The following is a 24,349-nucleotide window of genomic DNA, read 5'->3' as shown; positions in this document are numbered from 1 at the left end:
AAGGAAACTTTCTCTCACTTAGCAGTGAAACGCTTTGGATTCTTCCACCTTTTCTAATTTGTGGTCTGCTCTTCTGACAATAAAGTCTTTCCTTGGCATCCCTCCAGAGAGCAGCAGGGTTGAAGTGGCCTGCTCTAATAGGAGGCTTAGGTCTGGTAGAGCCTTCAGCTCTGTTTGTAAAGCTCTTCCCCTACAGACAGAATTAAATGCTTCGTTGACCCCTGGCTTCTCCCTGTGAAAGACATACCAGGTCATATTTTCAGGAGGCCCTGTGAATGGGGGCTGGCTGTCCCCTCGTGTCCATACAAGGTACAGCATTCACACCAACTACACACAAGGAGAGTCACGCAAGTACTTCAGCTTCAGCGTGTCATCAGGAAAGCTTTAATTGGATAGTTGAAAGCTAAGAACAGTGGTGGTTTTTATTGCATTTCCCAAGTTACATAGGCATGATCATTTTCACGGCTCAGTGGCTGCTGGAAATGCCATTCCGTGCTGGAGCACTCTGCATCACCCAAGTCGAGTGTGCCACCACAAGTAGGTGTGCTGGATTTCCCTGTCTTCATTCACATACTATAAACAACAAATACTTCTCTTTACTTGCACTTAGGGTTGAAATGGCTTTTCAGAGGTTCCCAGCACTTGTAGTAGTTCTTATCTAGGCGGTTGGACGTCTGGAGGCCCCATTTGGTGACGGCCAGGCTGAGGGATGATTCGAACATGAAGGCCTGTTGGGAAGAGGGAAGGTAGGTTAGGGCAAGAGAGCGAGAATTTGCATCCGAGCAAGATGGCTCTGCTCTACCACAAACAGGAGCTGTACACGTGGATTAGCACTGCCAACTTCTGCTTCCAGCCTGATCAACCCAGGGGCAGAAAGCTCTTCAGAGCTGCCATTGCAATGCTGGTATTAACCAAGTCTCAGGGGTGACCTTGGACTCCCTGCAAGCCCAGGAAAGCCAGGTTGTTCCAAGAGCTCTAGTCTGTTGATGATCAGCATTAGATTTTAGGGAGTGGAGAAAGGAGGACAGTCAGGGGGTTTGTTTCTTTGTCCATAGGCTAAGACAAAAAATTAAATTAATCAGCATGAAAATTCCCATCTTCCTGCTCAGCCAACAATTTATGTGGGTAGATGATCAAAGCTCCCTGGCATACCATGTCTCCAGGGGAGCTCCCGGTGCTGATCAGTAAGGGAGGTGAATGCTGCAGCAGTTTGGTCCGAGTACTTTCCCAACTTGCCAACAAGAAGCTAGGCTGTACTTTGAGAGTGGCACAGCCACGGCATGCCATGCTGTGTTCAAAATCCTACCAGCTTCCTTGTCTCCTTACCATGGTCCCTTCTGCAACCCTTTCAGGCTCCAGCTTCGCTTTGCTCGCCTTCTCAAAACAGTCAGCATCCGGCCCGTGAGGAGTCATCATGCTGTGCAAGCTGGCCCCGCCAGGCTGGAAGCCTTCCTCCTTTGCTTCGTAGTGACCTTTGATGAGCCCCATGAACTCACTCATGCAGTTCCCTGCAGGAGGCATAGAGAAGAGGTTGCAATGCAGTGTGACTGGGAGGCATCGCAGCTGGGCTCCTTGAAACCGACGAGCTAAGCTGGGCCAGGCAGTGAGTGGAGCGGAGGTTCCTAAGCAGGGTATCATATGAGAGGACAATGGGGATCCTACAGGCGATCCTTCATGCTCCTTCATGAAGGTGCACTGACATTGGTAGAGCTGTGCTTTTCCTGCCACCTCAAGCTGTGTGAGTACTACACCTGCGTACGGACTGCATGGTGTAACCTCATATTTACAGACTTAGATGGGAGATCTTAAAGCACTGGAAAGGAACTTCTTTATAATCATCCCTGTGTTACGGGCACTGAGGCACAAAATTCCTGATGGACAGTCTGGTGAGAGCCTGGTAGGCTGTCCCAGGTTATAAGCTTGAAATAATTTTGTTCAGTGTTCTTCTACCACCTCCAGTTCAGCCAAGCGCTTCAGTCCCTCATGCTTTTGATTCATGCATTAGCTACTTATTTCACAAGAGCCAGTGTATGCCCAAAGACAAAGAGCCAAATTTGTCCTCCCCCAAGAAAGAATACTTTTAAGTAGACGCTTTGAAACCAATGGAGTAATATACCGCTAGCTGTAATATACCGATGGCTGTATCCGATCGTTCAGTAACTTACTGAGTTATGCTCCCTGCGAGGGAAGTACTTTAACAACTTTCAGTTTTAGTAGACCTGATGTGACCAAACAATATGGCAATCTTCTGCTTAGTAGTCGCTTTTTGCAAAACCAGGACACGCTTCTGTAGCTATGTTATATATAGCCCTTTTTAACCACAAGCTCGTTCTTCATTAAGTACAATCCAGGGTCTGAGATGTTTAACAACAAACCTAATTTAGCTCAAAGCAGAGTTGACCTACATATGTATGCAAACATTCATTAATTTTCATCCCAAGTTGTCAGTATCTCATGTAAGACCAGATTGTTACAGGCTTTTCATTGAACCTGCTCATGTGCTACGCTTGGTGCACTCAGACTGCTCTACAGTCCCGAAGAGCTGGATTGCCGACACGCCTGCGACAGGACTTACACTATTGCTTAGGGAGAATGGGCTGGTGAGTAGAAGGCAGGCTAGGACTTGAGAGATGAGCTGAGTCCAGTTTCTTATTTGTTCGCAGATTTCCTACGTCACCCCAGGAACTTAGGTGCACTTCCATTCCCTATCAGGAAAAAAGCATTGTCCTCTACAAGCAGGATGCTGTGAAGTTAAAATCCCTTAGTGGCCATTAGGTATTAGGTCTCACCATAATGAGACACATAAGCAGTCTCCCAGACACAGATGCAATACATGGTATAAAAGCTGTATCAGACACGTTTTTCAGCCTGTGGTCCAAAGACCCTGGGAGTAATTCACAGCCTCCAGCAATGCAGCAAGGTGATCAAGAGAAGTCAGTATTTATGACCTGCACAGCCACCTTTGTACATGAAATTGTTATGGTGTCTAGGGGGAAATTTTTGGACCACCACTGCTGTATTTATATTTGGGCCAAAGTTAAGGCAAGATGAAAACTAACTCTGAGTGCACCAGAGTTCTCTGAACACAGACTTTCCACGGCACCTGAGAAGAGGAGGCAACAGGGAATTTCTGGCAAACAAAGTAGTCCTCTTGTGAAATATTTGGAGAGAGGAGAGTTCAGCAGCATTGAACTTATGCTCCTCCTACCCCTGACTTGCTCTGTCCCGTTATGCCTCTCTAATGGTACAAGATTCTCATCACTACGCTAATTTCAGAGGGAACTAACATGCAGTGATTTGATAATTGACTGTTGAGATGTCTGCCTTACCCACTCAAGCTCTGCTCTTTCATGGCTGGGCTAGAGTAGACACCCAACCTGCTCATCAGGAATTTAGTGCTCAAGTCTATAGCTGAGGTACTGTGGTCAAGTGAGCTGTGGTAGCTGTCCGCATGGGTACTCTTGGCTCACAACAGAGACGAGAGAATGAGAGTTATTTCAGCTGTTACCACAGACGAAGCAAGGTTGAACAAATTCGTGTTGTTCAACTCAATGTGTCTGTGGAAAGTTAGCAAAGCTCTGCTGATTAGCAAAGCTCTGCTTAATTGTGGTAAACCAACTGTGTGTCTCACCTTTTAGGGTCTAATAAGAGAGGTAACTGTCACCTGGCACTACCCCAGCCGGTCAGGAAGCATGTTGCCATCTGACATTTATTACTGGGAATGAAAGCAGAATGACAGGGCAGGACTTTGCCTGTGGGGTTTACTCAGATGGTGGCACAGCTGCCTACGGGGCTTGCAAGCGCCACTAGTTCTGCCGGCCCTCCAGATGCTTGGAAATATGTCTAAGTAGCAGGAGAAGCTGGCTATTAAACTCTGGTTAGTAAGTGTGCAGAAAGCCTCTCAGAGCTTCTAAGTGACCATAGTGTGACCTTGACAGCTTCTGGGTGGGACATTTTACCTGTCGACAAGAAGGGGTGCAGCATGAGCAAGCTTTCCCCCTCAGTCTCACAGAGCAGGTTGCCTCATCCCTACCCTGGAAGGGCAATCCCATGTGAGAAACTGGAATTTTAGCATCCTTTCAGTGCAACATGCTCTGCCAAGATTAAACCAAAAAACAGTCAAAAAGAAACTGGCTCTGGTGATGGCAACTACATCCTCCCAAAATCAACCATCTGCCTAAGAAGGAGCTCAGTTCCTGATCTCTGGCTTCTGAAGTGCCAGAGGTACCCAGTTCACTGTGCGGGGGGTGAAGAAGGGCTCAGGAGAGCCAATTCAATCCTTTGCTGTTACTTTGATCTCACCCTGCAAGTGGCCTTGGGCAGCTCTTGGTCTCTCTGCTTCTCGCTACCTATGATGTCGTATTTTCTTTTCTCCTATTCTTTATCTGCATACTCTAATGAGATATTAAGCAATTCATAGCTGGATGACAGGACAATTTCTGATGCATTTGTGCGATGCCAAGTTCAATATGCACCCGGTCTCAGTGGGAGCCCCTTGAGTACAGACGCATCCATCTACGCAGACACCACCAGCCCACCACCTCTGAGTTTTCCTGAGATGCTCTAAATAGGAACATCTTTGGGTCTGTTCATTTTCCAGGGAGGACTGACTGACTCCAAGAAGCTGACTCCAGCTGTGCCAAGAGCAACAAATCAGACTGCTTCTTCCCTGCGCGTGCTCTCAAATAAATGGAGGCTTGCTTTTTCTCTGCAGTCCTGTACTCAAGCACAATGAACAAAGAGCAGACGTACGGTGGTAGTATGGTGGCCGGAAGGTGTTGTTAGCTACCCCCCATCGCGGGGGGAATATGACAAAGTCAGCGATTGCCACTCCGGGACGAGTTGACTTGGCTGTCAGAACAGTGAAGATAGAAGGATCCTGAAAAAAAGCAAAGCAAAAACATAAAACAGAGCAGGGCTCAGAGCTACCTGCTCAGGTCATCCAGCCGGTAAACCTGACTCATACAGCCTCTCCTTTGCCAAACCACTTTTACCACCTGCACCTGATGGTGTGGGTAAGATTTGTGACCCAGCACCCAGCAGTTTCATCCCATGCTGAACATGGGAGATAACTGATGGGACTGGATGGTTCTTCCTTTAGGCAGCCTTGGAGAGCCTTTCCTGCCCCAGCAATGATGCCCTTGGAGCCGGTGGCACAGATGCAGGGGAGGAACAGCCCCACAAAATTAGGTACTGTAATTCCAGGAGCAATCTCCAGCACTCCTCCTATCATGAAACTGTATCTCTTCCGTAGCTGGTTACAGTCAGCAAGGAACATCCTGCTGGAGTCATCTACCCTCACAGACCTGTTAGTTTACAAAGAGGGAGAACAACATGCAGAGAAATTGTGGCTTGCTTCAAGGATTTTTGAAGTCTCTAGTCCAGTAAAGTGATTTTTCTGGGCTTTGATCCCAAAACCATTCTTCTGGCAGGTTTTTCTGGAGTTTAAACAATACTTTCGGTTGGTTGTCTCACTAGAAATGTTCCAATCTCCTTGCATACCCACTTGCAGAAGCAGCGCCAAGAGATGGCATTGCTGCGAGCACCGCTCCCGCTGGGCTGGTTTCCTTTTTAGAAGAGCTGCTCACATTAGTTTTGGCTTTAGTTATTTTCCATAAGATCTAGAAATTGTTGCATTGAAAGCTGCCAGCTCTTTGAACAAATTTCAGTGCTGGGCTCAGAGGAACCAGGGGATGGAGTCTGCGCAATTGAAAGGAATAAATCAAGGCAAGAATTTGACTTTTTGCTGAGTTGCATGGTGTGTGTTGGCTTCAGTATTCAGCTCTCCTCCAGGGCGCAGAAATTCTATGCTGAGCTGCATAAAGCTGTTTAAGAAGCTGATTAACCTCCAGTTATGTCTTTGTACCACAAAGGAGGTTGTAACTCTCTAGAAGAGCTTGGTTTGGACCCAGGGAAAGCAGCACAAGAGATTTCACACTGTTTCTTAGAGCACAACATATTTTTTAACAGGTGCTGAGCCCCTGGAGCTCAGGGTGAGTTTGGATGGTACAGTATCCAGGCAGCATTGCTCTGCCTTGCCCAGCTCCAGAACTTACCGCGTGGTCAAAAGCAACAGAATTAATGACCATGAATTTTTCCAGATGGTATTTGTATGGCGTGTAGTTCCCGTGCCAGGCTACAACATTGAAGGGAGAGAAATCCTACAAAGCAAAGAGACAGAGGGTTACCATACACAGCCTTCCAACTTGCTGCACATATGCAGGGCACTGCTCTTTCCCAAATGGGTGGTACAACACTGGAACAAGTTGCCCAGAGAGGTGGTGGGTGTCCCATCCCTGTAAACATTCAAGGCCAGGTTGGACAGGGCTCTGAGCAACCTGATCTGCTGGAAGATGTCCCCGCTCCTTGCAGGGGGGGGTTGGACTAGGTGACCTTCAAAGGTCCCTTACAACACAAACCATTCTATGATTCTGTGATAACTGAGTTTAGTGCTGGTGAGAGGTACACCGGCAGCCTGGAGCACAAAGACCTTTAGGCACAGCTCAACATTGTGAGGATGTGGTTTTCCTCAGCATTTCCACTTGGTAAGCCTTCAGCCCTCCACCTGGGGTTTGGTGTCTAAGGGCTTCGGAGTGCCCAGGCAGTGCTTGAAGAAGGCCAGCTGCCTCTCTAATAAGGAAACTCTGGCTTTTCACAGCAGCCCCAGTTCCTCTTTTCTACTCTGTCACTGTTAACATACAGAAACAGTGAGGCAAAGACCACTGTTGAGTCTTTGGGCAACCAAGTCTTCACAAACACTTTTTTTCCAGATTGAGGAGCCTCAACTGGGAAGATGAATGACCCAACAAGGCAAGGGCTCAGTCCTGCTTCGCTTAACCCAGCAGGACGTCCCGAGACTGTGCACACTACTGAGTTGCGTATCCCAGGCCATGCAGTGAGGGTCACTGCGCTTCAGTGTTACCTGTTCTTCCAGGGCATCCTCACCTGCTGGGCTGCAAACAGCTTGCCCTGGTACTTGCTGATCACCGTGTAGCCCCCTGGCACTTGGCGGTCCTCGTACCATGCGACAGGCACCAAGAAGTCACGTGGGTTGGCCAAGCCATTGGCTCCTGCGAAAGAAAAAGATATGCCCGAGCTCTTTGGGCAACCTGCAAGCAAAGTGAGAGGTTGGCACAATTTCCTGGCTTCATAGGTGCTCTTCTGCATTTTGAATGCCCTTACTGCTTCTTGACCCACCACGAAACCTGAAATAGTCATGTACTTCTTGTGCTTCTATGAGTAGGTAATTGTAATACATCCTAGCATGTAAGTCCATGCTCCCCTTACATGACTAAGACAGGTCTCCCCTAGCTGTTTTCTGAACAAGATTAGGACTTCATCATCAACTAGGAGGGTGAATTTCTCTCTGTTCCTGGACATCCTAGTTGGACACTTAGCCATGCAGAAGTTAGGAAGCAAGTCCTAAGAGTAATAAAAGAAGGGCTAACGATACTTGCAGACTCTAGGTGTACCGAGGGGTTGGTTAGCGTGAGGAACGCATTTTCAAAGTGCAAAGCACCATACAGATGCTGAAGCATTCTTCTTTTTTTTCATTAGTATTATTGTTACAAAGTGGTTTTGAATGTCTTGGATAAAAAATGCAGACGTTACTACCTGCTGCTAAGGTTTAACAGTCAGTGCTTTTCTCCAGCTGTCATTTTTCAAGTGAAAAGTGAAGTTAGGATAAAGTAAGACTGAAACACAAAGGATCTTGGTTTCTGAGGGGAAGGCGGGTAGGTGGTGAGAAGAGGAGCTCTTATAATTACCACCTCCTGAAACAGTTTACAGGCAAGTGCACTCATTTTCTTTTCTCTGGAAAGTAAACCTTATAATAGATTCCTGCCTTCTAGAGACTAAAAAAACCCCCACCAAACCCAGTCCAACAACGTCTGAAAAGCAAGTTAATGGGAAGATTTGTTACAAACAGGCTGGGGCAACAATATCAATAATCAAGTGGAGCAGGCACAGAGCGCAAGAAGTAGGTGAAGGCAGGTAACCTCAGCTGGCTGAAAGTAAAGCTGCTGAAAAATCACTGTAGGCTCGTTGCAGAAAGAAATGTGCCCAGCATGTCACACGGGAAAGATGCTCAAGCGAGGTCGTATTAAACGGCTGCAAATTGGGTCGATTGCCCACTGCAGGAACGAATGCTTTCAGTTTCACTATGGCTATGAGATGTTTGCAAATGCCCTCTGAATGCAGATGGGCCACGCCAAGCTTGTTAGTCAGCTTGCTTTGAGTACGGCCAGTCTTTTAGATCTCATTGAGAGCTATAAAACAAGCCCAGTTTAGTGGGGGAAAAAACGCAACCCAACCTAAAATAAAAAACAACCAACCCCAAAATACCAGTCTGAACGTGGAGAACTATTGGTGCCAGTTTTGTGGTTATTTTAGCTGTTACAAGGGCAGTTTCACTGCCTTTCCCTGAGACAATCTCAGTAGCAGTAACCAGGAGGTGTTTTTTTCAGCAAGAAGAATTTGGAGGCAAGTACACCAGGGAAAAGGAAGGTGAAATAACCAGAGCTGGGCACCTCCGGAAGGCTGGCTGGAAAATTAAAGCAGGGATAGTGGGGCTTCTGATGCTGTGCACCCTCGTGATGTCTTTGTCATGGCAGCAAGAGGCTGTGCCTTTGCTATCTGTGACATTGCACAGAACAGGAGGCAGCTGGCAGGGAGGATCTGTGATTTATGAGAGAGGTAGGCCTGTTCTCAGTGAAGGCAGATCCGCCCTGGCAGCACAACACCGAGATACGAATGTGTTGCTGATCCCCGTCCTGTGCTGCTCATTTTAGTGATTTCTAATTCTCCAAGGGGAGCAGCTGCTGACACTAAGGCACTCTCGGCTCTAGAGCTCTAAGACACCTCTGTTAACAGAGGTGAGAGAAAAAAACACTTGACTAAATCTAAAATGGGGCTTCAAGAATATCTGTTGCTTCTGAAATCTGCCTTTCCTTTTACCAGGGAAATTCTCTTCTATGAGTCCAGTTTATGCCATATCTGTAAGTAAGAGGCATCGGTGATGATGGCCTGTTGAGTTTCTTTCGGTAGGAACAGGTTCAGAGCCAGCAGATGGGGACTCCCAAACCAGAAGGGAAGAGATAAATTGGAAAAGCGGGTGGGAGAGAAATAGTCCCTTCAGTCTAGGGGAAAATCCGGATGACAGAGCTGTCACATTTTTTCAAGGCGACGCTCTGCTGAGGAATAACAGTGCTGGGACGGAAAGTGTCTTTGGGAAGGAGCATGTGTATGGGAGGATATATTACATAGGAGATGAAAGGATGGATTTGGGCTTGTAATTTCTGGCTATCTCTATGAAATTCACTGCTGAGAGATTGTTACCAATGGGTCCCAGGTCAGGCAGCTCGAAGTGTGCCCCGTACACCTCCAGGATGTAGCCTCTGGTCTCTCCAAACACCTCGACACTGAAACGCATTCCTTGCTGGAAAATAAAGGAAGATACTAGGATCCTCCCAGGACTTTCCTGACAAACCACAAACAGCTGAATGCAGGAGCTGGCTTGCTCCAAGTGGGGCTCTGAGCCACAGGCTCAAGGTGCAGTCAGCCCTTACCTGGATGACACAGATTTCGTTGGGCTCCACTAGCATCTTCCCAAACTCAGTTGTGATGAGCAGTTTCCCTTGCTGGGGCACTGTGGAAATAAAATGCAGACAGAAGAGATGAAGCAATGTGATGATTGCCACCATCTCTGTCCCCTCAGAGCACCCAGGCTCCAAGGAAGAGCAATGGGCCCTTTCTGACCCTGCTTCACAGCAGGACCGGGCTCCCTCTCCCATGCAAAGCCTTGCAGCAGAGATGCCTGCACTGGAGGGAGAGCTTCCAGACCAGCCCCATGGCCCCCATGTCATAGCAGGTGCCTGTGTGAGGTTAAGCCATCCATCACCTCACATTCCCTTGACATTTGTGCCAAAGATGCTAAATCCAGATAAATGGATCTTGATATATTCAGGGTCATACTTGTCTGTATCATGATCTTCACACAAAATAGTGCATCCTTGTCATGTCTAGGAATAGCTAATTCTCCCTGCTTCCTGAGAGTAGAAGTAATGCTTCACTAACACCTGCATTATTTTCCTGGAGTGTCCTGGCACAGGAGAGCTCACATTTTGACTTGAAGAACTAGCAGATTTACAAAACCTCTCCTAGCACTTTTACTTCATGGTAGTGAGGGAGGTGAGTGAGAACAATTTAATAGCTATTTTGTGGGAGAATTGTTTCTGTTGATGACCCAAAGGCATTTCTGTCCCTCTGTCAAGAAAGATATAAACAAATATCAGGCTTCTGATACCACTCAGAATATTTTTCCCCATGTGCACACTTTATGTGCCAACCCCAACACTCGTTGTGGCAGTCTGGTTGCCTGAGACTGGCGGAGTGTGGGCTGCATGCCAAATACTCCTGGACTGAAGCAACAAAGGCATCTAGCTGTAAGCTATTCAGAAATCCTGAGGCTTATGTTTTCCAAAAAACCTCCACCTGTGATGTGCCTAATACCAATCTGAGGAGTGCTGGGAAATGATTCCTGAGCACCACACCAAGGAAGCTGGGTCACTGCTCAAAAACAAAGTTGAGGTCTGGCACAGACAGGCCCTCTCTGAGCTGTATGGTGGTGGTGCAACCCACCCGACAACCCAGCTGGTGCCAGATCACCAAATCTGGATGGCATGAGGGTGAAGCCAACCCTCCCCTCCAAATCTTGGCTGTAGGCTCTGGAGGAACAAGAGACAGGCAGGTGGCAACCTGGGTAGACCTTCGTCGGGGAAAGGAAAAGCCGAAGCATCAACTCACCAATCAGGAAGTCACCATCTGAATTATAAAGGCATCTAAAGGAAAAGGAGAACAGGAAGGTCAAGGTACCATCAACGCCAGGCACTTGCACACACCAAGCTGGGGAGTTTTGAACTGGGAGATTGATGTGGCTGAGATCTCCCCTTTGGCACCAAAATGTTATTTGCAGGTCAGCGAATGAAATATACAGGCCACTGCAGAGGAGGCAGGGAGGTTTAATGTGCCCAGACTGGAAGCAGGATCTCCTCTGACATCTGCCAGGGCCTTTTTCCCATGGGTGCGTCCGGCGTTGTAAACCCAGGAGCAACCAAGGTGCATGTTGACCCACAAGGGGCAGCCCTGGTCTCTGGATCAAAGAGACGACCTGGATCTGACACATCCTTTCTTGCTATGTCCCTGTGCCCAGCTCCCTCCTTCTCTCAGTGGCTCCCCACCCACTCCCCCAGTGCTCGGCCATGAAACACAACCTGCTTCACAAACACCTGCGGTGGACGCTGTGAATACCTTCACCTGCATGCAGGAACACAGAGACATAGAGACAGCGATGCTGGGAGCAGCTGGGCTCAAATGCAGCAGCGACAGACGTACAGGTGCCGGCAGCCAGCCCAGGGCAGCCTGAGCCTCCAGCGTAGCAGTCACTGACCTGTCAAGCATGGAGGTGTTGCAGACAAAAACATGGACGGCGATGCCATTGCGTCCTCTGGGCTCACCGGCACCACACAAGGTGTGCAGCCCCTACGGGCAAACACAAGGCACCAGAAGTGAGTGGCAGGCAGCGGGGCAGGGGCCAGCCCCTCTCCCTCCCCTCATCCCACCCTCCTGATGGGGCTCACCCCCTCTCCTCACATCCCATACCGCTACCAGCCTTTGGCCAAAGATGTTGGCTTGTCTTTAATACCTTAAGGGTTTCTTAGCACTCCAGGTAAGCTGGTGTTTTCCAGCCCAGGGACTGGGGAGAGCTGGGTGGTGGGGCTTTTTTTTTTAAGAGCTCCTTGAAAAGCAAGGGGTCTACTGTCAGGTGGTTGAAATCTGGGATCCTCTCCCCTCCCACAGATGCTCTGCAAGCCCAGAGATGTCAAAACCACTGCTGTTAGCCCAACACTGAGCATGCCATGTGTCCTGCTACCCCCAAGGAGGAGCAGAGATGGAGGATGCCTGGATGCCCTGGTTTCCCAACTTACGCTCACAAAGTCCAGCTTATTCTGAGGGGCTTTTGGGATCTCAAAAGGTTTCCAACGCAGCTAGATTGCAGCAAATGAAAAGCAAGAAAGTGATGACAGTGGTTATAGCACAAACAGTGGCAATTCAAAAGAAAGCAGACCCTTCCCTCCTCCGCTTCCCTGCCCTCTGCTAGCTGAGGTAGCTTTCTCTTTCCTCTTTGCCTTGCTTAATTTAGTTTACAGGTTTCTTTTGATTTATGGAGCTTTTTTTTTCCCTTTCGAATCATAATTTTGTGAAATAATTGGCAGGCCTGTGTAGTGCCAAGGTTAATAAAAAAATCCTATTTAAAAGCTGTCTCTTCCTCTATTACTAGCAACACTGTAGAGAGCAAAGAAATTCAGATGAGCCGGCTTTCCACAGCCAAATCGTCACGGTCTTGTGCTCCACTCCATGCTGGATGATTCACTCCCTCCATGATCCGAGCACAACACTCCCGTTTGCTCCACCTCATTTTCCCCACATCAGAAGCAGAAATACCTCTACCTGCGTGAGTGGGAGCTGCGAGCAGCACTAATTACTTCTTGCAGAGCCTGTTGAGATTCTCAGGCAGAAGGTGTCAGAGGAGTCTGAAGTATTTCTTACCGCTAATAACTGCTTGGTCATCTCTTTTCCAGGCTGGAGAGCTTTCTTCTGTCTCAGTATTTCTTGCATGGATGCCACCCCATACTTTTTCATCACCTTTTCCCCTTTTCTGTTTTGTCCCCTGTGCCTTTCATAATTCTGCCATTGTCTTTGGGCAATGTTCAAGGATATTTTTCCCCATTGACTTCAATGATCTTTGCACACGGTGGCTCCATATGGCCATCTTTTTAGATGGGTGACAATCAGGAAAGCTCCTTCAGTGAGCTGGGTGAAACACAAAGCACCGCAGGGAAGCACCAGTCTTCTCCAACAAACTGAACCTGGTCTCTGGCTCTGCTTCAGAGCAGATGAGAGGGAAAGCAGGGAGATGGCTCCCACTTGCTGCTAGGAAATAACCCCTCTGGGTTTGATGATTGCCATTGAAAGCAGTGAGAGAGAGAGTGGGCAGGAGCTTTGTTGCTGTGCATCTTGGAATTACCATAATTATAAATAACTGTAATGGTAAATATGGGCTGCGAAAGGGCATCAGGGATGGGGAGATGGTCACAGAAGTCATTGGAGCTTAACTGGGGAAGAGGGACCAAAGGGACCTAAATATGAGCCGGTCACCGCTCCTTGGTCAGTGGCTGGTAAACATATTCCAGCAGAACTAGGACAGTATTTAGACAAATGGCGAGGCTGCCAGAAGGCTGGAAATTAGCTAATGATGATGCATCAAAGGGCAAAACCTGAGAGGAGTAAAAACTGATGACCATGATATGGTGTTGAGGAGAGAATGGCAGGAGGAGAGAGTCAGATTAGCAAAGCCAAATGTTCTGGGGCTGACAGGGAAGAAATCATGGTTAAAGATGATGGCAAGGCCGTAACAGAGGAAGACAAATGCTGTGTCTCTGCCTGACTCTCCAGAATGAAGCTTGATTTCCCACGAGGGCTGCAGGGAAACGAGCTGGCAGCCAGCAGCCTCTCTGAAAGTGTGGGGAAGGAGGGGATGGATGGCAAAGACACACTGCTGCTCTTCCTGCCGGGCTGGGTCTTGATGAGCCTTTGATGGGGGAAGCTGAAGAGGAAGAGAGAGCAGCCTGAGAGGTGGCCAACAGGAGCCCTCAAGGGAGATGCCGGATAGCACAGAACAAGCCCTGCGACACTGCGGCCGTGCTGGGAAGCAGCACAAGCATCCATTGAGGTGGGAAGAAGCAACAAACATCACATCGAGGGCTGTCCTTCCTTGGGTGACCCATGGGTGAGGAGGAACTGGCAGCAGTCAGGACCCAGCTCCCGTGCTGGCCAGACCCCCGGCTCCCTATGGCTCTCCTCAGACCTCTTGCAGCTCAGCGCCTTTGCACCCCTGGTTAGCTTAATATTCGACTGTCCCCCCCGGCAGGACCAGGGCTCTTTCCAGCATGGTTACCTGGTTGGGGTCAGGGTCAACTTCATCCCAGTCGTGTGTCAAGTGGCTGTCCTCGAGAGGTTTGAAGGGTTTGTGGCAGACTGAAGGTAGGATCCGATACAGCCAGCTACAAAGAAGGAAAAGACCTGGATTAGCTGGGGAAGAGGTTAAACCCTCTGGGTGGCTGCTGGCTGATTGAGCTCCTCAAGGCATGAAGAACATTTATCTTGGTGGCAACTGGACCAAAAGGTGTTTTAAATATCAAACACCAGCTCACAGCCAGAGACTTCCAGAGAGATGGCTTTTTATCATAGGCTCTAAATATAAATATATGCTGTTATATGTAGGTAGATGTCTGTATGTGTGTTTACATACAATTACGTATGTTTACATTCACACATATATATGTGTACATAAAAAATAAAGATACAGCTTTATCTGTGGCTGAAATACAGCAATCTCTGAGGTGGAAAAAAAGGCCTGTTTATACACAGCTACAAAGCAGCTCAGACAAGGCAGGGATGAGCACAGTATCTAACTGAAAGTACAGAGGAGCTTTCAGGAGACAGAAGGTCACAGCTAGTATCTGAATTTGGCTGGATTACTGAAAGCAGCATCCTGTGCCTGGCTGGCCATGCCTGTGGGGCCACCAGCGAGCCCATGCAGTGAAGACCAGATGATGTGGGATAATGCTTCCTACCACTGTAGGAGGTCCCCCATGCCTCCATCACTGCCTGGGACCATCACTCTCCTTCCTTGCTGCCTGCCGCGGCGTGGCTGCAGCCCCTGCCTCCCTCACCACTCCTGTGACCATGGCAGGCATCTGCACGCCGTGCACAGGCACAGCCAAGCCTGAAGCTGGGCTTTCGATCAGGCAGGAGAGCAGAGGTAATCAGGAAAGCCTGAGCGAAACAGAGCTGCCAATGCCTTTGATGTGCTAACAGCCACGGTTGCAGTTTGGGTGGGTGGGAGGCGGGGGAGGGAGCTCTCCCTTGAGAGCTGGAAAATTTCCATCAAGGACATCTTCGTGCGGCAAACAATGATTCATCCCTTTCCCGTGCACACCGCGAGCTGGCACCAGCCTGGAGAGCAGAGCTCTGCTAGGCAGCTCAGATGATGCATTTGCCTTTCATTTGAACGAACAACAGAAGGGACAGAAAAGCTGCCGCAGGAGAAAGCAAAATGAGAAACCCATCTTCTGCAATCTGGTCATGGATGGAGCACGATGTCCGGGACAGAGCTCTGGGACGTTTGCTGCCGGCTGGAACAAGCTATCCCCAGCACTGCTGGGGATGCGGGGGAGTAAGCAGCATGCTGGGTGCCTGGCGCTGGTCTGAGCCCCTGGCCAGCCCCAAAATGGGATAGCTTGGGCTAGCGCCTCACTGGCCCTGGCCCATGTGCAGGAGCGTCCCTTAGGACAAGGGAGGAGTCCTGCTCAGTGGTTTGGTTTTTACACTGTCCATCAGATGCTTACCTGTGCCAGTCGCAGCGGTGAAATTTTCACAGTAACATCAGGGCTGAGGCCCCAAGGTTGTTTCACACGGCACACATGCCCCTCGGGACCATCTGACCCCCATGAACATCCCCTCCTCTTCCTCTCCTCGCTCAGAAAACTGTTTTCTCCCCCATCCCAACACCCTCTTTCTCAGCATTTTCACAACCCACTCACCCCACCAAAGCCTTTCCTCTCCCTCTCCCATAGTTTTCTACCCTTGCTCCTCTCCAAGCACATAGTGGAGGTTTTTTTTCCCACCCAGGCTCACAGAAAGCACTGGTGGCACAGAGAGAGCCTCTCCATCGCTCCCCACTGCTTGCCCCAAGCACCCCACATCACCTGCCCACTGCCGGGTTGTCACGGTACCTTCGCTTGTTCGTGGGCCGGGGACAGGTGAAGGCAGAGCCCGAGAGCTGTTCAGCGTACAGGCTATACGGGCAGACTTGTGGGTTATTCTGAGTGGGAGGAGAAGGAAAAATAAGGAGTGAGAGGTAGTGGCACAGGATTTAGCTTTGGAGCCCCTGGCAAAGGACAGCAGCAGGCGCCCAGTGCCCCAGTGCTGTGGGATGGAGTGTGCTCCTCAATCTGTGCATCATCCCTTGCTCCCATTAGGCTGGATGCCCTGTGGGTACCAGCCAGACTCCAAAACCCATTCCCACAGGCAAGAGGCTACAGAAATGTGCCCAAAGGAATAGGCACAGCCACTGAGGCAACACGCCTGCTGCTAGAGCAAGCTGTATAGGGCAGTGCTCGGTAGGGTTGGCGATAGGAGCGCCAAGGAAAAGGGGATTATTCCCAATGCTTACAGACTGCAAAGCAGACCGTTATTATGCACAAATCTTGCTGAGACCAAGTGTTCAGAGGGGCAGCTCTGGAGCATCATGTCTGTCTGGCTTTCCAGAGAGCGGATAAAGACTCACAGCTTCACCTTTGCTTCTTCCATCCTACACATTAAGTTTCCCCTTCTCCTCCTGCCCTCTGCCCAGGGCAGGGATGTCCAGAGTGGGCGTTTTGGTGGCGTGCTGCTTCCTCCTGCCAGTGATGTTTGCTGTCCGAGAGCGACCTGCGTGGGAGCCTCTGCTTCTCTGCAGGGCTTCTGCACAGTGGAAGTCCTCCTTTGGAGTACAAAGGGGGCACTTTCCCCTTTGGAGAGTCGTGGGCATGACTAGCATAGGTTTGGCAGCCCTTGTGAGTTCGTCACTGAAGGACAGAGTCCTCCCTTTCAGAGAACAGAAACTAAATGTTTTGATCTAAGTAGGCCAGCATCTATTTGTTTGAGACCAGCAAGAAGCAAAGGCATCCAAGAACTGCAGGAAACACCCCGGTGGGACAGTCATACGACATTTGTTATCCCATCTCCCTCCCGCAAGGTCTAGGTTAGTATCCTGCCATCCTGCTGTGGCTGAGCGGCTCAGCCGTCCATACGGTATCGAACACCGCCCTGACAGGTGGGCAGAGGGAAGAAGAAAAGCTCTCATAATGTGCGTAGCTTCCAGCCCTCAAACTCTGTCTTGTCAGTACGGGTATGCAGTGAAGCAGGGGGATCAATAGCCCTTGTCATTTTTGTCTTAGCCAGCACTACTGCAGATGCCAATCTTACAAATACTGCAGAGGAGAAAGGATCCACCCCTGGGACTGGAAATTTTTTTTTGTCTAACTCTTTTTCAGATTTTTCTATTAACTCTTTTGACACTGAGTCCAAACTCTGTCCAGATGAGGGTACCTCAGCCAGGAGCTGGAGGGATCTCCTTGCCTGGAAAGTGGTGCTGCTCTGGGAAACCACGAGGAGCACACCCACCACAGCTCAATGCTGGAGCACTGCTTGTCCAGACCAGCAGCCACCCCTCTCAGTCTCCCAGTTTTCAGGTGTCTCTTACATCTTTTCTCCACCCATTTGCTATAGCCAGTCGCAGAAAGAAGACACTGCACCCGCTGAGCCATCAGTCTGATCCAGCGCAGCAGTTTTTCTTTCTTGTGGGTACACCACAGTCTGCAATGCAGACCCAGGGGATGCATATATATGCATTTGATGTGTCCTAGTGTTGTGTGTTACCATCCACACTGGCACACCACGGCTTATTACCACAGGCATTCGTGTCCCTTCCCTACAAAGAAGCTGCTCTTCTGCCAAAGGCGTGTAAGCGAGCTTTGTCAAACTCAATTCCTACAGAAATCCCGAAAGTCGACTCTCCTCCCTGAGCAGTGTCTCTCTGCCAAGCTCCAAATTTCTGCTCCAGCTTATTCCAGAGCTGATGGCTTCCTCCTCCGTGTGGCTGAGCTACTTTTTCTGCAAACTCCTTTTGGAAAAACACCCCTGCTGTTGAGCAGAGGTAGTTCAGGCAAGCCTAAACCCCCAAGGTGAAACTCAGAAGCTCGTGAATAACTTCAAAATAGAAAGCATGAACGGAAATCTTTAATTCTGATTTTTTTTTTGTCAGCATCTTATTATTCCAGTCCTGCATAAAGAAGGCTCTCAGGGACTTTTGTGGTGGCAGAGAGAAAGGAAACATATTAAGATGAAAAGAAGCCCAGGGAACAAATATTCATTCTGTTCCATGTCATTTTAATAAAGCACTTTAAAAAAGTCAGTACCTGTCCCTCCGGTAAAGCTCCTGGACAGCGTGGATCCTCAGAAACATGTTCATTTCCAAACCCCGACATGTACTGTCAAATAAACCACACAACTCATCAGCATTTTGAAAATAGAACAAAAACCTCTCCAAACAACCCATCCATCACTTCCCCATGCTTTTTTTTCCAGGGTCTTTGTATGCAGTAAGACTTTCCCAAGCGACTGACTTGCATATTGCCATGGACATCCTGAGTTTGCTTCATTAGCTAACCGCATGGTGGGCTGCGAGGCACAGACAGGATTGGCTCTTCTGCTAAATCTGCCTGTTCATTTTGACCACAGTCAGCACTGTGGAGGCACTTAAGAAACATGCCAGATGCCACATCCACATTCAGGCTCGAGAACAACAGGGTGACCTGTAAGGAGAAGAACTATGCATCAGCAGTACAGAGGTGTGCTAGCACCATCCAAGTTAAACCTGACTCCACTTGCATAGCAGATGTTCCAGCATCTGCAGACTGCCTTGTAAATTCCTGCACAGAGTCATGGCCCTCAGATGCTCAGGGATTGAAACAGGGAGTCATTTGGTTGTTGAGTTCTTGCAACACATCCCCATGACCATCAAGAAAAAGGTCAGGATGTAGCTGGGATGAGGGAGGAAAGGAAACTCAGTTGAGACTTACACCTTGTCACTGATTTGCCCTAAATGAGAATTGCCCAGCTGGGCATGAACTGTCCACCATTGTAATAAGCAAGAATTAAATCATTACCAGGTGATAATCTGGTTTTATAGGGTGATATATACTCAGGAGACCCATGGACTGAACAGAGCTGCATCCCCTCCCATGCCTGCCCTGCCAACAGCTGCTGCGGCCTGGGCATGGCTGAAAGGTGCAGGACCCCAGAGGATGTGGCTCCCACCGCTGGGACCCTGAGAAAAGCCCCGCAGTAAACCTGGGACACGCCAGGGAAGCAGGTATAACAGACACCTCAGCTTTACCCTGACAGAAATGTAAATACAGCCCCTTTAGATGCAACTCTGAAGCAACTCTGTAGGACTCTATGTGAACGCAGAGGTGTTTTGGCAGCGATCAATGGTTCAGCTCCGCGGCCTGGGGAGAGAGTTAAATATTAATACTCCCCTTTATCAACGGCAAGAGCAGCTGGGCTGCTCGTCTGCCTTCACACAGCGGTGCTGGGATGGCAAAGCCCCCACACTTGGCTGGCATGTGCATGCTCGCTGCGATGGGGTGGCTGCGGCACTGCATTGCTGCTGCACCCCAGCATCCACCCCGGGGCTCCAGCACAGAGAAACCCTGGCACACAACAGGCACTCGGCCTCGATGGGGTGAGACACTCCGGGAGGCATAGCTCTGACACAAAGGTGGAGTGACAAAGCCCCACACCTGGTTTATTACACTATTACAGTGTCCAGATTATTTCCCCCAGGGCTTCTGAGCCTTGTGCAATTTGCAGCCCTCCCTAGAAATTTCCCATCAGAGCATCCCAAACCTGAGACCTCCTGGCAAACCGTGTGCCACCTGTAAGAAAAGTCCTTTCCCAGGGGAGCCAGGCTGGCTGGAAGCCCTGCTTAGCCTGAACCTGAAAACAACGTGGTTTCCGTCAGCTCAGGGAGGCTATTTTTCTCCTTCTTACTAACAAACGTGCATCGCTAGGACTCCGCTCTCTGCTGGGTTCTGCAAGAAGCATATTGATATGCAAAGCAGCAGGTCACCTAAGCAGCCTTGGCAAATGTATTGTACTGGAGCATTTTTTTTTTCTTCTTTTTTTTTTTCCTCCCCTCTTTTAAACGGAAATGCAGCATTATCTGATGGGACTGCAGCAGTTCCAGAATCAATGGAGACCTCTGCACTGCATCCTCCTCTACCAGCAATGTAGGGGCAGCTGGGGCATTTGCCTGTGGGGCAGCCTGGATGAACAGGGGAGGAAAGGCGGAAGAGGAGGAGGAGGGGGGCATGATTATTTTCTGGAGGCACAGCCAGCAAGGCTCAGCAGGCTCTGCCGTTAGCACAGCAAGGAGAGGGTTAATGCAAGGTGAAGGCTGTTTTGTTGAGCATCACCTGCAAAATGCTTGGCTTAAAGCTAGTGGAAAGCCGGGAGGGGATGGTTTGTGGTTCTTCAGGGGTTTGCATATCTGGTAACCAGCATCGTGCATATCTGGCACGCTGCTGGAGTGAGGAGGGAAGGAGGCACAGAGGTTCTGTTGTGAGAAATCCATCCCTCATCCTTCAAACTAAAAAGCTGGTGGCCTGCACAGTTGGCCTGCCTATCCACATCTCCAGAAGCCCCTTTGTTTCTGCTTGCTGGGACAGGGGAAGGAAAGAAAACCAACTCAGCAGCAGCAGGCATCTTGTGCCTCACATGAGTCCTGCCCGGCACCTCGCCAACCCCAAGCAGGCTGCTGGCTCCTGAGCGCGGTGATGCAGGCAGCTTCCCACCAGGCTGGATGGAGAGCCACTGCCTTCCTCAGCTGCACATCACCAGGGGCTGCAGAGTTGCTGGTCATCACCCAGCAAGGCAGGAGGCCAGGTGGTCTGCAGCAGGGGAGCTGAGTCGGGGAGGAGTCGGTGTTTGGGAGAGGGTGGCATCGCGCTGCTGCCTTGAGAGTGGAGACAGAAGCTGCTGCATCATTGTTTGGTCAAATCAGCTCTTTCCTTGCCAAGAAAAAAAAAAACCAAAAACTCAATCTTCAGGTAACTGCATCGAGGGCTGAAAAAAAAACCATTAGCAGGACTGCAGCTGTGGGAGGGGAGACATCATCCTACCAGTGATTTATCACCCTGAGTGTGGCTCCAAGGCTCTGCCTTGATGCTCAGTGTGGCTTTTCTCATTCACTTTTTTTATTTTGTCTTTCCCTGTGGCAGACCTCAGAGAGGCTTCTCTCCTCTCCATGCCCTTGGGGGCCAGCGTCAAACACCACTATGGCTGCCAAAAATAGCTGTGTGATACCAGCACCCTTCACACACGGAGGTATTGTGCTCCAGGGCTCTGGAGCACGGCGCAGAGAACCTGCCGATGTACATCGGTCAGGAGCAGCAGCACGAGGGCCACACACACCATGGCCCTTCTCCCTGCTGATGCTCTGAGCCCACCTCCCAGCTTTCAGTTGGCATTGCGCAGAGTGGGCTCAAGCCAGGAGAAATGACCCCTTTCTGCCCAGCCGGCATGCGCACCAGAGCATCCTTCCTAGGCAAAAATTATCTGGAAGAATGGAAACAAACCCTTCTTGTCCATGGCGCAGCACTGGGTTTTTAGTCTGAAGTGACCTCCCTCTAGGTCCCTGCCTGGCCAGGTTGTGAGTTACTCCAGTTGGGTTGGTTGATGGGAACTATTTTGGTAATGGGGCAGGCATTTTCTTTGTAAAACAAAAAGTTATCTGTGGTCCTTTGTTTTCTCTTCTGCTTTTAATTCCTGTTGTCATTATTTTGTTTGAGATCCTGTAGCTTTTTATGCAAACAGGATCTTAGGAATTCATCTGACTCCACTTTGTTTTTTGTTTTGTCATTTTTCAATAAAATGGGAGAGACAAAAGCCCAGAAACACATAAAAAATTCAGCAAAGCTCATTGATTGGAATAACTGGGATGCAAAGCAGAGTGCTCGCAATGGGTGTCGTGCTCTGACCTATAAACCATAACCTTTTGTTCACCAGATTAGACAGCAGGCATGGGAAAAACCCATTTGAAGTCTGAACACATAGACTGCAAAACAATTAGGGCCCTTCTTCAAACGCTGCATAATACATTTCTCTATCAGCTCCTGCTGCAGGACACAGGAAAACAACATTCATCTCCACACAAAAGGCATGGCACTTTCTGTCAGCTCAGCCAGGTCAACACTGCAGTGTCAAACACAAACCCACAGAAACAGGGACAGGAGCATCTGGGGCACCAAGCAGGGCAGCCTTTCGCCCTCTGCACAGGGCTCCACAGCCTCCTTGTGGGGTAAAACCAAAGCACCCAAAGCAATGCTGCCTCGATGTCGCAAGGCCAACATCCCAGGCAGGAGCTGCCATTTCCTCAATGTCTCATTAACCCTCTGCTCCAAAAGTGCCAGGGATGGTCCAGGGTCAGACCCTTTTTGAAAGGACCTGCCCAGCTCCAAGGTGGGTCAGGGCACTTGGTGGAGGAGAGAAGAGAGGGATAGACACCAGGAGGAGCGGAGAGGAAGGGTGAACCAACACTTTTGGAGGAAAGATGCAGAGAGAAGGCAGTCTGGGCAGAGCTGATGATGGGATACGGATGTATTTGACATCTCAGAGAGGAGGCACTGGCAGACCAGCCCGTTCCCCTGGCCAGCTCAGGGCAGGCCCATGCTCAACCTGCAGCCACAGTCACATCAGCCAACAAGGTGTTAGGGTCTGCTAGGAATGAGTCAGAGACAGAGAGAGAAGATGCTGTCAGGCCATTCATCTGGAGGGGTATGGAGGGCTAGGCTGCCCCGCTGTTGAAAGAGGATAGTGAAAGCTAGGGAGGAACGTCAGGGACAAGCAAGGAAGAGGTAAGGTGAAATTTTACTATGAGGAAACAGGACTCTTCAGAAATGAATAAGAAGACATGTAAGACCACGATGTAAAATAATGAATATCACAGAAGGTGGCAAAGGAGAACACATATGTGTCTTGGGCACATTCAGAGCTAGCAAAGAGCTTAGTAACAGTGACTACCCTGAAGTCTGAGGAGAAATGTGATGGTCCTGCACAAGCTCTCAACACCCACAGCAATCCTGGGGTCAGCCCTTGCTGAGGCATGAGCCATAAACCCACCACATCCTGCCCTTCTTCCCAAACTGCCTCGTGCTCTGGCAAATGCTGGGTCTCAGAGAGAAAGGCATGGCTGGTGCCCTGGTGCCCTATGCAGGGGACTGAGAAACTGCTCCGGCATGAAGGCGCTGCTCCCCTGGGCTGCCAGGGAAGATGGTGTCCAGGGTTGCAACATCTGGGCAGATGTTACCAGCCAGATTTCATAGGCTGAGAGGGAAACACCCCCCTGGCAGCCAGGACAGGAGGAGGGGAGCGCATGGAGGGCAGAGGAAGGATAAATCCCATGATGAAGAGGTCCTGCACTGGGACAGCCTGACCAAGAATTATTTCCAAAGGAGGAGAAGGGAGAGAAAACCTATTTATAGATGAAATGCAGCAAAATCCTTTATCCCAAGACAGCTTTAAAAACACACCTTGAAACACAAAAATGTTAAACATTAAAATGAAAGTTAAGTTAAAATGCTAAACATTAAAATGAAACAGATGCCAAAAAAATGGTGTCAGCTGAGAAAGGGTGTCCACAGCCAGTACTGGTGGGTCGCAGGTGCCCGACCCCTTACCTGCAAGCCCGTCATCATCCTTCTCTTGATCCTTCTCCTCTTGGAGAAGACACAAACCCCAAGCAGGTATCTGGCCGAAGCAGCCCGCCAAGCAAAGCCTGCTAGCTCGTCAACCGAGCTGGGCTGGTGGCAGGCTGACAGTGCTGGAAGTGAGAAAGTCCAAGGGAGTTTTCAACCTGTTTGCTCAGCCCAGTCTGTGTTTAACCCGATGCCTGCCCTCCTCCACAGAACCAACCCCAGGATCGATTTGAAGATAATACCTGGGGGTCGAGGAGGACTGGGTTCCCTCACGGCTTCTTTTCTTCCTTAGATGTTAAAAAAGGGGTCGTAGTTCCCACACATGGGAGGGAAAAAAAGAACAAGGTGTATAAGAACAAAGAAAAGCCATTTTTGCAAGTGTTCTATATGCTTCTTTCATAAATTATACCTCTAGCAATTTTCATATACAACCCTCTAAATGTGTAGCAAATATTTGCTCATTATGCTTCTGAGCCGTGTTACATTGGGGATAGAAGGGATCATATCCCCATCCTGGTGAGTATTTCTGAAACATATTACACAGCAGTTTGGGGCCAAAAGTAGTGGAAGCTTTTCTATTCCTGTGATTAGAGCTAGTGAGGGGAACTCATAAATTCTGAAATACTAATATTTAACAAGAAAGCTGTTGCTGAGGAAGGAGTGGCAGCAACTATTTAGCTACAGAATACTAATGAAAGCAGCTCTGCATTTCCAGAAGTTGCAGAAAAAGAATAAATTGATTTTATTTGATTTTTTTTTTTACTTTGAATTCTCGTCTCTCCTTGGAGGGGGAAGGAACACACTGAAATTTGAATGTGACCCTGGAGTTAATGTCTCTTCCTCTCCCAGAGCATCCTGGAAGCTTTCCCTCCCCAAAAGCAGTTACTGGTTTGTGTGACCCCCACAGCAGCCAGCAAGAGTTCAGGCTG

The 24,349-nt window shown here is 49.3% G+C and overlaps 1 protein-coding gene across 1 annotated transcript; it reads right to left on the bottom strand.

Annotated features, from left to right (window-relative positions):
* Positions 1–361: 361 nt before the first annotated feature.
* On the bottom strand, positions 362–23,522 carry HGD (homogentisate 1,2-dioxygenase). Its single transcript, XM_086768577.1, has 14 exons — positions 23,403–23,522; positions 18,081–18,152; positions 15,855–15,943; positions 14,015–14,120; positions 11,985–12,044; positions 11,447–11,538; positions 10,804–10,838; positions 9,567–9,646; positions 9,337–9,436; positions 6,946–7,070; positions 6,057–6,161; positions 4,753–4,879; positions 1,327–1,508; positions 362–728 (listed from the first exon to the last, which is right to left on the bottom strand). Exons 1-14 carry the CDS (start codon positions 23,418–23,420, stop codon positions 597–599), a joined length of 1,323 nt encoding a protein of 440 aa, XP_086624703.1. The 5' UTR covers positions 23,421–23,522; the 3' UTR covers positions 362–596.
* Between the last annotated feature and the right edge of the window lie 827 nt (positions 23,523–24,349).

This window comes from Chlamydotis macqueenii, chromosome 1, assembly GCF_036417535.1.
Source record: "Chlamydotis macqueenii isolate bChlMac1 chromosome 1, bChlMac1.mat, whole genome shotgun sequence".
NCBI lineage: Eukaryota > Metazoa > Chordata > Aves > Otidiformes > Otididae > Chlamydotis > Chlamydotis macqueenii.
The sequence above is the reverse complement of the archived record's forward strand: the minus strand, read 5'-3'. Positions and strand labels throughout refer to the sequence as shown.